This window comes from Calonectris borealis, chromosome 21 (genome assembly GCF_964195595.1).
Source record: "Calonectris borealis chromosome 21, bCalBor7.hap1.2, whole genome shotgun sequence".
Lineage (NCBI taxonomy): Eukaryota > Metazoa > Chordata > Aves > Procellariiformes > Procellariidae > Calonectris > Calonectris borealis.
Window position 1 is genome coordinate 12,440,846 of NC_134332.1, and position 11,175 is coordinate 12,452,020.

Consider the following 11,175-nt stretch of genomic DNA (forward strand, 5'->3'; position numbering starts at 1 on the left):
TGCTGAGTCTGTTCTTTATGCTTCCATCACTCACGACTAGATAATTTCACACAGGATCGTTTTTAAATTAAATGACGATAAAAGCGCTCTGCTGTCCTGTGTTCACTAGTTCATAGAAGTCTATCAAGTCATTAATGTGTCATGACAAACTGCTAGTTGGATACAAGAGTAATTAATTATTTGCATAAATAACAGGTTGAACTTCGTGCTTTGAACCGCAATGACATATGCGTCACATCATGGACATCTTAGAACCTCTTGCAGAGAGTTCATGGGAGGGGTGAAAGCTGAGCTGGCCGTGTGCGCAGTCGCATCCTCACGCGCTTCAAACGGCCAGGAGCTTGGCTTGAGTTTTGATGCTTTTTGTGTTCCTAAGTTCTTCGTTAATGGCTGTTTCAAGAAAGCATCTGATCATTGGAGATTTCAGTGAACAATTATACAGATTTTCATAATCACCATTAATCACCACATATTTTTCAAGATAATTACAGCAATTATTATTTAGATTTCTCTTTTATGTGTGCATTGTAGAAAAGAACAAGTGCTTATTACGCTGGGTAGTGTAGAGAACTATGGTCTGAAGTTCTTTGTCATCCAGAAACTCATTATGTTAGCTGATGCTGCCTGTGAAAGTTCGTCAGCATGTTTAAATTAGGGTAGCATTGGCAGGTCTGATTATTTAAATCTGGTAGCTTTGCTAAAAATATAGTTATTCAAGAAAGATGAATTACTAATTTGACAACTGAGATTTAGTTGGAGTCTACAGCACAGAAGGCAGCATCTATCGTGTGCTTAGAGGAGGGTGACAGTACTTTTTCAGATTAAAGAGAGAATTTCTAAACGAGCTAACAAGTTGTATTTATAGAGCGCAGTTTTGTGGCCTGCCCTTCAAAGGCTGAGAGTAAATCTTAGTAAATTACAATGAAGTAGCCGCCACTGGTTAAAAGTTGGTCGTGGTTTTCGGTGGTCCTGTACCAACTAAGGGGGTGGCTCCGGTGCCCTTTCGGGTGCCCTGCTCACAGGAGGGGTCTGGCCTCCTCCCAGCTGCCGTCGGGTATTCACGGGGACACCGTCCTTCAGAGTTTGGTTTTAGGAGCACGGTTCTGGCCGCTGGCTACTTTCGAGTCTTTTATCTAATTGCAGTGACTGAGCTAATTGGATGTGACCCCCAGGGAGGAGCTGCTCCTGGGAGACAGCAAACGAAGACATTGAAAACATTTTTCTTTCTGAAATCCCATTTTATTTTGTTCCATTTTGAGGGAGAAGAGCGCAGGCACCTCCCTAATCTGTTGCAGATGCTGTGGGTGTAGTTGCACAGAAGAACCTGCTGCCTCCTAGATTCAGTCCCTCAGTGCCGGGCCCTGGCGCCGCAGGCATCCTCCTGGCGGGTGAGGCTCTGTGGGCAAGTGGCGATCCCACGTGCAGGGCCAGGAGCCGCGACTGCCCGAGGGCTGCTGCTGCCTCGGGAGGTGCCCGCGGAGGTGTTGTTCCTGCTGGCCCTGCCGCTGGCCCCATTCAGAGCAGTGCAGGGCAAGAGCCGCTTTGCCTACCCGTGCAAGGAGGCTTTAAGTGAAACGTGCAAGGTGCAAACGTTTTATAGGTCTTTAAAAATATTTTAAAGGTACAACATTTTGAAGATATTAAAACCTATGTGGGTCAATGCGAAAGCTTACTCATGTGGTGGTATGAGTAACACTACTGGTGGTAATGCTGTAAGAACGGGACCTTGCCCACCTTTTTTGTTCTGAATCAGTACGTGTTGCCTTTGGAAAGAGAGCTGTACTTTATCATTCACCAGCACCAATTCCTTTTATTCCTTTATGTTACCATCTCCTGGTCTCGAACGCAGCACAAATCGACATCAAGGAACGTTGAATAGCTCTTGGCCAGACTAAAACAAGAACTGCAGCTCCAGGCCAAAGCCTGGCTGTTAAGTCCTGATACTGCCCATGAAAATGGTAACACCAGGCAGAATCTCAGCACAGCACTCTGCTCATCAGAGACTGACAGGAATGCTTCAAAAGCAACAGGGGAAAACGAAAAAAAAAAGGAAAAAGGGAGCAATCAGAGGCTGATGATGATGTTTATTTACAGCACAACATCAGAACAAGGGACATGGAATTAAAAGCCTCCTACAGTTCTGGTTTCATTTAATTTTATTATGAAATTAACTGGCTGCGGTAAACAGCAGTTGCTACTGTCTCGCAGTGCACAGCGGGAACAATGGCACCCGTGCCCAGACCCCGGTGCTGGACACCCCGGCAAACTGCGGGGCAGCGATGGGAGCTCTTTCCTGCTTGTTGCTGGAGATGCTCGGCCCTGGAGATCACTTCCTGCGGTTACCTCCTTCCCTCTTCTGCAAGTCTCGGTGAGCTGGTGTATGGTGAGGGAGTGCTTTTTAGGGGCTCAACCCACATGAGCTCTGAGTGTGAGCTTGCACGTGTGCAGCCCCATCACAGCAGCATTGCTGCTTGTGCCGCGCTCCACCCGGGAAACATGGAGAGGTGGGCCCTGCGCGGGGAGGGGGCGCCTGCCGCAGCTGGGCATGCGCTGCCAAGCCAGCGGTGATGGAACCAGGGCTGCCCTGGGAGCAGTGCGCTGCAGAGCACTGGGAGGGACCGGTGCTGCAGCCTGGCCTCGGAAGAGCGCTTGGCCCCGTTGCGGCAAGGGGCTGTGCAGCAGGCAGGGGTGCGCAGTGCCGAACCTCCATGGTAAATCACTGCAAACATGATTGCTGCAGCTGGGGATTGGTTCAAAGCAGCGTGGTGCACGGGACCCCCGTGAAGCATGCTCTACACAAGGCATGACACGGCCTTTTCCACAAGATATAATAGCTAACACTAATGTGAGATGTTTCAATGTTGTGGTGGGACAAATTATCACTGCGTTTGTTAATCTTCTTGGATTTGGATTTACACTCCTAAAAGGAAGCTGGATGCCTCACCCTTGAAGTCCTCATGAACATGAAAAGTCCTTTTTAGGCTGCAGTAGCTTTGAATCTCTCTCTTCCTGTGGCCAGCGCTGCAGGACGGCAGGCAGCACCTCTGAGGGTGAGGTGGGGGACGCGGCAGTGTCCTTCCTCTGAAGCATTTGCTTTGTCTGCGGCCATCGTTCATCCTGGAAGCAGGGGCGAGGGACGAGCGGCCACCCTCCACGCGTCTCGGGGGTCCCCACCGCCTGCCTGCAGCCCCTTACGCGCCCAAACAGCTCCCGCAGGCTGGTGCTGCGGGGTCCCAGAGCCCAGCCGAGCCGTGGGGCGAAGAGGCGAAGGCTGCCGCCCTCCCAACTCTGGGGGAGGCGGCCGGCTGTGGCAGCCTGGTGCTTTATTTCCGTAGTTTCCTGAATTGGTGGGTATTTAAATCCTCGTGACTCCTAGAGCCTGGCTGTGAAAAGAGCCATTGAATGAGTGTGTTGTTTTCCGATTTCTCCCTTTAATGTATTTTACCAGCAGCCTAGTGATGGGCCTGACACAGCGGCTCCTGTGCACGCTCCTGCGCTTTGGGAGTGCAGCATTAATAACACACTTCCATGCATCATGCCATTTTTAAGCATGATCGTTATGATAAAGGGCATATACTTAATTACAGGCCTGCTTAATTACAGCTCTGTTGAAGCTCGTTTGTTTAGGAGAGTGCTAATTGCGCTGCTGAGCCTTTGGCACACCCTGCTTTCATCTGCTGCTTTGCTCTGCAGTTTTGAGCTCCGGGAGGGCTGGAGTGCGCAAGGACCGAAGGGCGGGTGGAGGCAGTCCGGTGGGGGCTGCCGGGGGAACGTGCACGCTCATCACAGCTTATTCTTTAAATTACTTTACAGAAGCTGGTGTGTGACTGATCAAAGCAGGTTTCTGTCGGGATAACAAATGCAGATGGTCTTTCAGGTTCAAAACTTCCTGGATTGGTGATACTGCTTTTCATCTGTTCCTTTTGTTTCACGTAGGGCTGTGGCTGCCACATAGCAACTTTGATAATGAAATTACTCCAGGGTTTTTTTAAAGTCAAAAATATACAAAGAAGATGTAAAATGCTAAGTATTCTTAAATAACCCTTGTTAAATCACTAATGTGGTAACTTACTGGTGCTGATGGAAGTTACAAACAGCAAGCAGAGAAATGCCTGGTTCGTGGGTGCAGATGCTTTGTAAAAGAAAACCTTATTTGAGGATTACTTGAGGGCATTTCAGGGCTTAAATTTGCTCTAGTTTGAAGTTTTTATTTCTTTCAGGGCTTAAATTTAAAGGCTTAAAATGTTAAAGGTGCAACTGAAATAAAGCGCGTGTATTTGGGGCTGCACCCTGCCTTAGAAATGTGCCCTTTTCAGTCTTGTGTGGAAATTGCTGTGTTACATGTTTTAAAAATAAGTGTCTCCCTTGTACTGATCTTGTGGGAGGCTTTCTGTGAAGTTTCTGAGGTGGTGATAGCAAGACAGAAACACTGAACATCATTGCACTAAGAAGAATACACAAGGCAATATAAAGGCAAACAATCCTCTTACTATCATTAAGGTTGTGCTACAGACAGAGCTTGGCCCAGTGACACGAGGCTGTGCCGTGTGCCGTCATGTCCTTGCGTCTGTCCTCATGCTCCGCTGGTTTCCATCCTCCAGATGTGGTTCGCAAGAGTTTGAGCTCCGTTGCTCACTGTTGAGTTTGCACTGGCAGTAGCCAGGCCAGGGAGGGTGCTTGGCCCCAGGTGTTAGTTTTCATTCAGGTAGTAGTACTTACTGCTTTGGGGAGGAACAAGTCACCTGAACCAGGTATGTTCCTTATCCTCCTGCTCAGACACCACCAAGTTCACTCAGATGGTTCTGTGTGGTAGTGGTAAATAGATGTCTCTCCTCTTAAACTGTTGGTATTTGTTTTCAGTTTCAAATACTGTCCTGTTTTGGCAGCTGAACCAAATTGGAAGACTCAAAATTGAGATCATGAAATTGTATGGATAGAGCCAGGAGGGTTCATTGAATTCCTGATTTGGTAGGGACTAACCCAACTGTGTCTCGAACAGAGAGAAACCACTGGCAGGTTAGAGGGAGGAAAAGGCTGGCAATAACTTCTATGAGCTATCAATCGTGTCAATGCCATGAATACTTGATCTGTCACTGGGAATGTGTGAAGTTGCATGTCAGAAGTCAGCTGGAAATGTGACGTGTCTGCTCGTTTTGTCTCTTTCAGCAATGGATGGAGTGCCTTTTATGATTTCGGAGAAGTTTGCCTGTGCTCCTGAAGGGGTGAGTTGCCTTCGTTGTTCTCCCAGTGTCTGAAATTCATCTTTTTGTGGAGAGTGATCACAAAGCATCAACACAAATTACCTGCTTCTGGGAGCTTTTCTTTTGTGGAGCCTAATATATACCCAGTGCTTGAGATGATCCAAGGTTGCGCTTCACATTACTTTCCCATAGGGTAGGAATGACTTTTGCCAGATCACTTCTAAAACTGAATTCTCCTGGGAGGTGAAGTTTTATCACCATCAGAAATAGGAATGGCAATGGGACTCTCTGGTGCTGGAAGCATTTCTAATTTCTTAGCATAGATTGTAAAGAAAGCTGCAAATGTACAGCTCTCCTAGATTTAACCTGCTGTGGAGATGGCGTAGTGCAGTTAGTTTACGGCTTTGTTTTTGTACCCTGGAAGTTCAAGGCAATGGTGATGGCGTGGTGCTCCCCGGCACTGGCAGCTGCTGCAGGTCGGCAGGCTGCCGCGAGGCTCCTGCGGCTCCACACCCTGTGCGGGCAGAGCTGGGCAGCAGCATGTGGGCGAGGATCTTCCAGAGCTACTCGGTCTTCGTGGGCGCTGGTGGTTTTGCAGGTGGAGCGTGAGCGGCTGTAGCTGACCAGGGGTAGCAGGGTTGCCACGGCTGCGCTGGCCAAAATCCAGTTTGGTGGGGAGGCTGTGCCCTCCTGTTTACCAGCTCCAGCCTGGAGCAGCTGTGTCCTAATGATGCCGCAGCTGGACCTCGGCTGGATTCCAGGGAGCAGGAGCAGGGATGGAAAAATGATTTTAGGATTCCCGTTGCCCTCTGTCATGGGAGATTATCTGAGCCAAAGTGTCTCAAGTGCAGCAGCAAAACAGACTGGGTTGTTTTCACATACAGCATGTTTCTAAGCGAGTTCACTCCTCAAGCGGAGTCTTGCTCGGCGTGCCTGTGCTGCCGGTGGCACAGCTCCTGCCTGGCAGTAGGGTGAGCTCGGGAGGACACCGTGTCCTGCCTGCTCGGTGCGGAGTGCTGTGGTGCCAGCGAATGGTGCCGCCAACGGCCTGGGCGGGGCAGGTTTGCTCGGCCGAAATGGAAACCTGGCTACCAATTCAGAACGACTTTTGAGCATCACTTGCACAGCACTAATTTAAGTTGGTGATCCAGAGCTCAAAGACTCAGCATCCCATTACCAGTTCCCTAATCCATCCAATCCTAAAATAATACCTCTTTAAAAATCAGTTTACAAGAAGCTCTTACAGCAAACACCGAGCCATCAGCTGTATCTGATTTTTCACATTGTGCTCCTGCTTTATGCTTTCTTCTTCCTGCTTACACAACGTGCGTGTGCAGCCGGACACAGTTTTTCACAACCATTGCTTTCTGAAAGGGTTGTTTATGGGCCGTTATTCCCAGAAAGCTGGAGTCCCTGCTGTGAGGACAAATGCAGAGAGATTAGGTTGTGCTAATCCTCCCCTCGGATCCTTTAGACACCATTGCCACCATATGGTCAGTTTGGTTGGGGCTTCCCACAGCTGGTGCCGCTCACACCTACGTACGGCCATACAAAATCCATAGGGTGTTACAAAGTGCGTTCCAGTTACAGCCATCCTGCAGCAGGGAGATGACTAAAGATCTACCTGTGCAAAGCGACACTGAGATGAGTGTCAGCTGTCCCCGCTTAGGGAGAAAGGTATCAGAGCTGTTATCCCTAACCCGTCTTCTGCTTCTTCACTCTTGTGGTGGACTGAGAAACAGGGTTATGCATGTGTTTACAGATGGTGCCTCTAAATCTCTGGTGGTGGAGTATTTGCTGACTTCAAACAAAACAAACCAAAAAAAAAAAAATTTGACTTTTTTTTTTTTTTTCCCCTTGCCAGATGCAGCCAGTTGATCTCTTGGGCATCACCATCAAAACCCTTGCAGAAATTGAAAAGGAGGTAGGTACCCAGCCAGGCACTAAGCAAAAGAGTCATGACAGCTGTGTTCACTTTGTTGTAAGATCCCTTCCTTTATGGAAAAGGCCTCTCTTATCTTTCCCAAGTCACTGCTGGTGGATAAAGTCAACGCAGAGTCAAACAGTAAGCTCAGAATTAGGGATGTCCTCTGTGATCTGTGCCAGGTAAAGATGCTTTAGGGGTTGAATCTAATGGCAAAGTCTGCTGCCCTCTGTTTAATTCCAGATGTCTGTCTTATTTAACCTTTCTTTCTCATTTATTAACAAAACATGTTACAAGCAGGACGCTGTTTGTGTTAGGTTGCCTCTTGCATCTCAGGGAAGCAAATGAACTTGATTAAGCAATGTCAGGTAAACTACTTTATCGTTTTTCAGTTTGATGGTGCTGGTAACTTGTTACCAGGCAAAACAGGCTGCACTTTCAGTGAGCATGCGTCTTCCAGGAGCTCAGGGAGGAGACAGCCATCAAACCAAGGACGGTCTTGTGTTCCCGAGGGAGCATTTCGGCACATGCATGACTTGAGTTGCATGGTGCCGAGGAGCTGCCTGCTCTGCAAGGGCTGCCTCTTAGCTGAAGTCTCAGACCAGGAGGAAAACTGTCTCAGCAGCACGTGCTTTTTTGGGCACTGTCGGTCACAAACATCTTCTCTTGTGCCAACCAGCTGGGTTAAAGACAAAGAGTGAGAAGATGGCATAGCAAAACTTCCAGACTCCTCATGGCTTTTCTACTTGTTGATTCCAGTTGTGAGTCCAGTTTCCTAATCCATCCTCTTCTCCTGCCTGGAAGTTTTGTCTGAGTGAGAAAGTGGTCGGTTTCCAGGGCTTTCCAGGCACCCAGCGAGCCAGGGGAGCAGCGACGGCGGCTCTGAAGATGCTGCCCAATGGGGGCAATTGCTGGCAGAAGCACCCACTGCCTCGGGCGCTGCAGTCCCGCTGTGTGGCACATGTGCCATGCTTCTGTTCGGGACTGCCTGCGTCTGTCATGAGGGCATCGTGCGCTGGGAGCCGAGGGTGCTGAGGGCTGGTGGCCCCTACGTGTGCCTGCCTCCTTTCCCCAGCGCTCGCCAGGAGCTGGCTGTGGGCAGTGGGTCCCTTTTGCCAGAGGGGAAGCAAAGCGGCATTGGATTTGCTTCTGCAGCCCTCTGTGTGTTGCCTGGTGCGGGGAGAGGTCTCGGCAGCTTGTGGCGCTGCCCGGATGGGTGGGCTGTGCAGCCCTCCCCCATGCCCCTCGCAGGCTTGTGGAGTGTGGGGACACCAGTACCAGAGTCGTTTGCATGGCCGTGGGAGGAGAGGTTGATACCTGCTGGCTCTCCCCACACCCTCCTGTTCCGTCACAGGCTGTGTGCATTTCAGAGTAATGAAAAGTATAATTATGCAGCCCATATTCCTTGATGAAGCATCTTGTCTGTACATAGATAGCTATGCATATAAATATTGTGAATTTCTGCATGGCTTTATTTCCCTTGCAAGCAATAGCACCATTACAGCAAATCTTCTGGATTTCCAAAGCAGCAAGAACATTTTCCCTGGAGCTAGATGCCTTGCAAAAAAATATTCCCAAAGAATTCCAAGAGTTATTGTTCTCTATCGCCACATTTGCAGATGTATGCACCCATCCTCTAAGCTGCGAGGCGAGCCAAATGAAAGGACTCCGCCCTTTCAGGAAAACTGACGAAAATAGGCTGTACTGCACGCTCAGGCTGCACCTGGAGTCAGCATCTCATTGCACCAGGACTGCACAGCCGTGCCCTGAGGAGCGTATGAAGAAGTGGTGTGTGAAGAGGTGGTGAAGCCCAGCGGGTGAAGGCAGGTTTAAGCTGAGGTGCCGTTCACCCACGGCTGTTTTGGTGGATGTAGGGTGGAGAGGAGCACAGCCCCGGCAGCGCCGCGGCTGGCTTATCCTGTGGGGCTGCAGGGGGTTTGTCCTCGCTTTGTCCTGCCTGTCTGGGTAGGGGAATGTCACCGAGCGGGCGTCTCGGCAGGCGAGGCAGCCTCTGTACGATGCAGAGTGGCGCAGGCGGCAGCGAAGGCACCAGGACCGTTCACGGCTCCGGCGGTGGCGGCAGCAGGTGCTGCTGTGCCACGTGTCTGTCAGCAGCGTGGTCAGCCGTCAGGCTGCTGTGGGCCTCCCGCGCTTGCGGGGCACTGGCAGAGTGCACCCCGTCTTTGTTTTAGCTTGGCATTGAGCGAAAAGTCTGGAGAGAGTCTAATTAGTAAAGTGAGCATCTAGTATTAATCATTCCTTTTAAACTGACAGGGAAGGCAGTTCATTTAACCACTTAATTGCTACAAGTTTTCATGGGCTGCTCTTTGCAAATATATTTAATGAAGAAGTTGTAAATCTAAAAGAGCTTAAAATTTTAATTTTATACAGAAATATTTTTCCTTGTTCTCATGTTTGTAGTCAATTCTCCAGAGTGCAGTCACATGAAATGTTCTTTAAATGAACATATTTGCTAACTGGCATGATTTCAGTTTTTAAAACATTGGTTCCAGCAATTAGGCATTTTTTTCAGTTCCCAAATGACTAGAGAAATTCGTCTTGATTATAATTGCTCTTAGCCACGCATATCTAATTTGTGTCTTTTTAAGTGTTAATTAGTAAACAGTTTGAGCTGACATCTTTATGTGTTTGTGTGTTGAAAAATGAGGCTTATTGCTTATTTAGCTTGGGGCTGGTACTGCTAGCTGTGACATCATGACATTGAGGTAAAATTAATGAAGACATGTTTGCCAGTTAAAAGGCAGTCTTGAGAAAGATGCCTCCTTGACACGTCCCCTTGCGCAGCGTGCCCGAGGTGCGAACGGTGGCTGCAGGGCGCTGCTCAGCGTCGCTCGGGCGAGCGGGAAGCTCGGGGGCGCTGCCCGCAGCCCGGCCCGCCCGCTCCCGCCGGTGGCAGCGGGGGGCCCGCGCCGCGGTCCCCGCGCGCCCTCTGCCGGCCCCGCGCCCCCCTGCAGCCCGCCACCCCACGCCCGGCCCGCGCCCCGTCAGGGTCCCCTCTCAGCCCGGGGACGGAGGGGCTGGGACCGGCTCATCGGGTGCCGGCGCCGTCTTTTCGGGAGGAGCTGGCCCTCCGGCAGCTTGGCGCCCCGGTGGTGACAGCTGCGGGAGCGTCGGTGGCCTGGCGGGACCGCCGGACCGGGACGGAGAGGAGATTTCGGCGTCGGAGCAGAGAAGGCCAAGCCTGCGTCCGCTGGGAGCCGGCTGGAGGAGCAGGTCCAGCTTGTCTCTCCGCAAGAAGAGGCAGCCCTCGCACAGCTCCGAGGGGGCTTGGCACCGTGGACGAGCCCGCAGCAGCCCTGGCACAGCCAGCCCATCCGGCACGTGGCTCCGTCCCCGCGCACGTGGCCAGTGTGAGGTGCCAGCAAAGTCGCTGAGTACCCAGGGCCACCTCTCTGGCAGCATGTCCCGTGCCCCAGGCTGGCTGGCGAGGAGTGGTGACAAATGGGCCTGGCCCAAGGGAACAGGGGAATGTCTTGGTGACATCCTAGGAGCCACAAACGGGACACTGGGAGATGCAGGGGAGGACGGTCCGTATCCAGAGCCATTACAGTGGGTGTGCCAGGGCCGTGTGCCGCTCCTGCTCCAGCAGCCCCAGCACATCCTCCGCTTCAGCCACACCACCTGCGATGGGAGAGCCACCGCCGCCCTGGCCTCTTCTGGGGGTACCATGGCATGGCAAGGGGCCACAGCAGCGTCCAGGATGGCCTGGGGCTGTTGGGGCGCGGCCCACGGCGTGCCACGAGGTGGCACTGCTACGGCGCACTCCAGGCACGCTGCGGCGCCCAGGCCCGCACGGCTGTGTCCAGCGGCAGGGATGTCCCTCGGCTGCAGGGATGTCCATCAGCTGCAGGGACATCCCTTGGGCTGCAGCAGCGTCCAGCCAGCCCCAGTGACATCTTGTGGGATGCAGGGACACGTATATAGGGATTTTCACCCACCTTGCCAAACCAAAAATGTTAATTATGATGGTACCAGCTTGTGTAAGCGAGGCCTGCAAAGGGGAATCTTTCTGACCAGCTGCTTTATGCA

At 51.2% G+C, this 11,175-nt stretch overlaps 1 protein-coding gene across 11 annotated transcripts in view; it reads left to right on the forward strand.

Moving 5' to 3' along the window:
- MVB12B (multivesicular body subunit 12B) overlaps positions 1–11,175 on the forward strand; it is a 74,631-nt gene that overhangs the window by 53,815 nt on the left and 9,641 nt on the right. For 5 of the 11 annotated variants that reach the window (XR_012676828.1, XR_012676829.1, XM_075170913.1 and 2 more), the window contains exons 8-9: positions 5,167–5,222; positions 7,066–7,125. Coding sequence is in view for 9 of the 11 variants with exons in the window: in XM_075170913.1 (XP_075027014.1) it covers positions 5,167–5,222; positions 7,066–7,125 (116 nt within the window). In the remaining 2 variants the exon portion in view is untranslated. Of the gene's footprint in view, positions 1–5,166; positions 5,223–7,065; positions 7,126–7,517; positions 10,019–11,175 lie in introns of those variants that run through there. The other 6 variants (XM_075170912.1, XM_075170911.1, XM_075170910.1 and 3 more) reach the window with 4 other exon arrangements.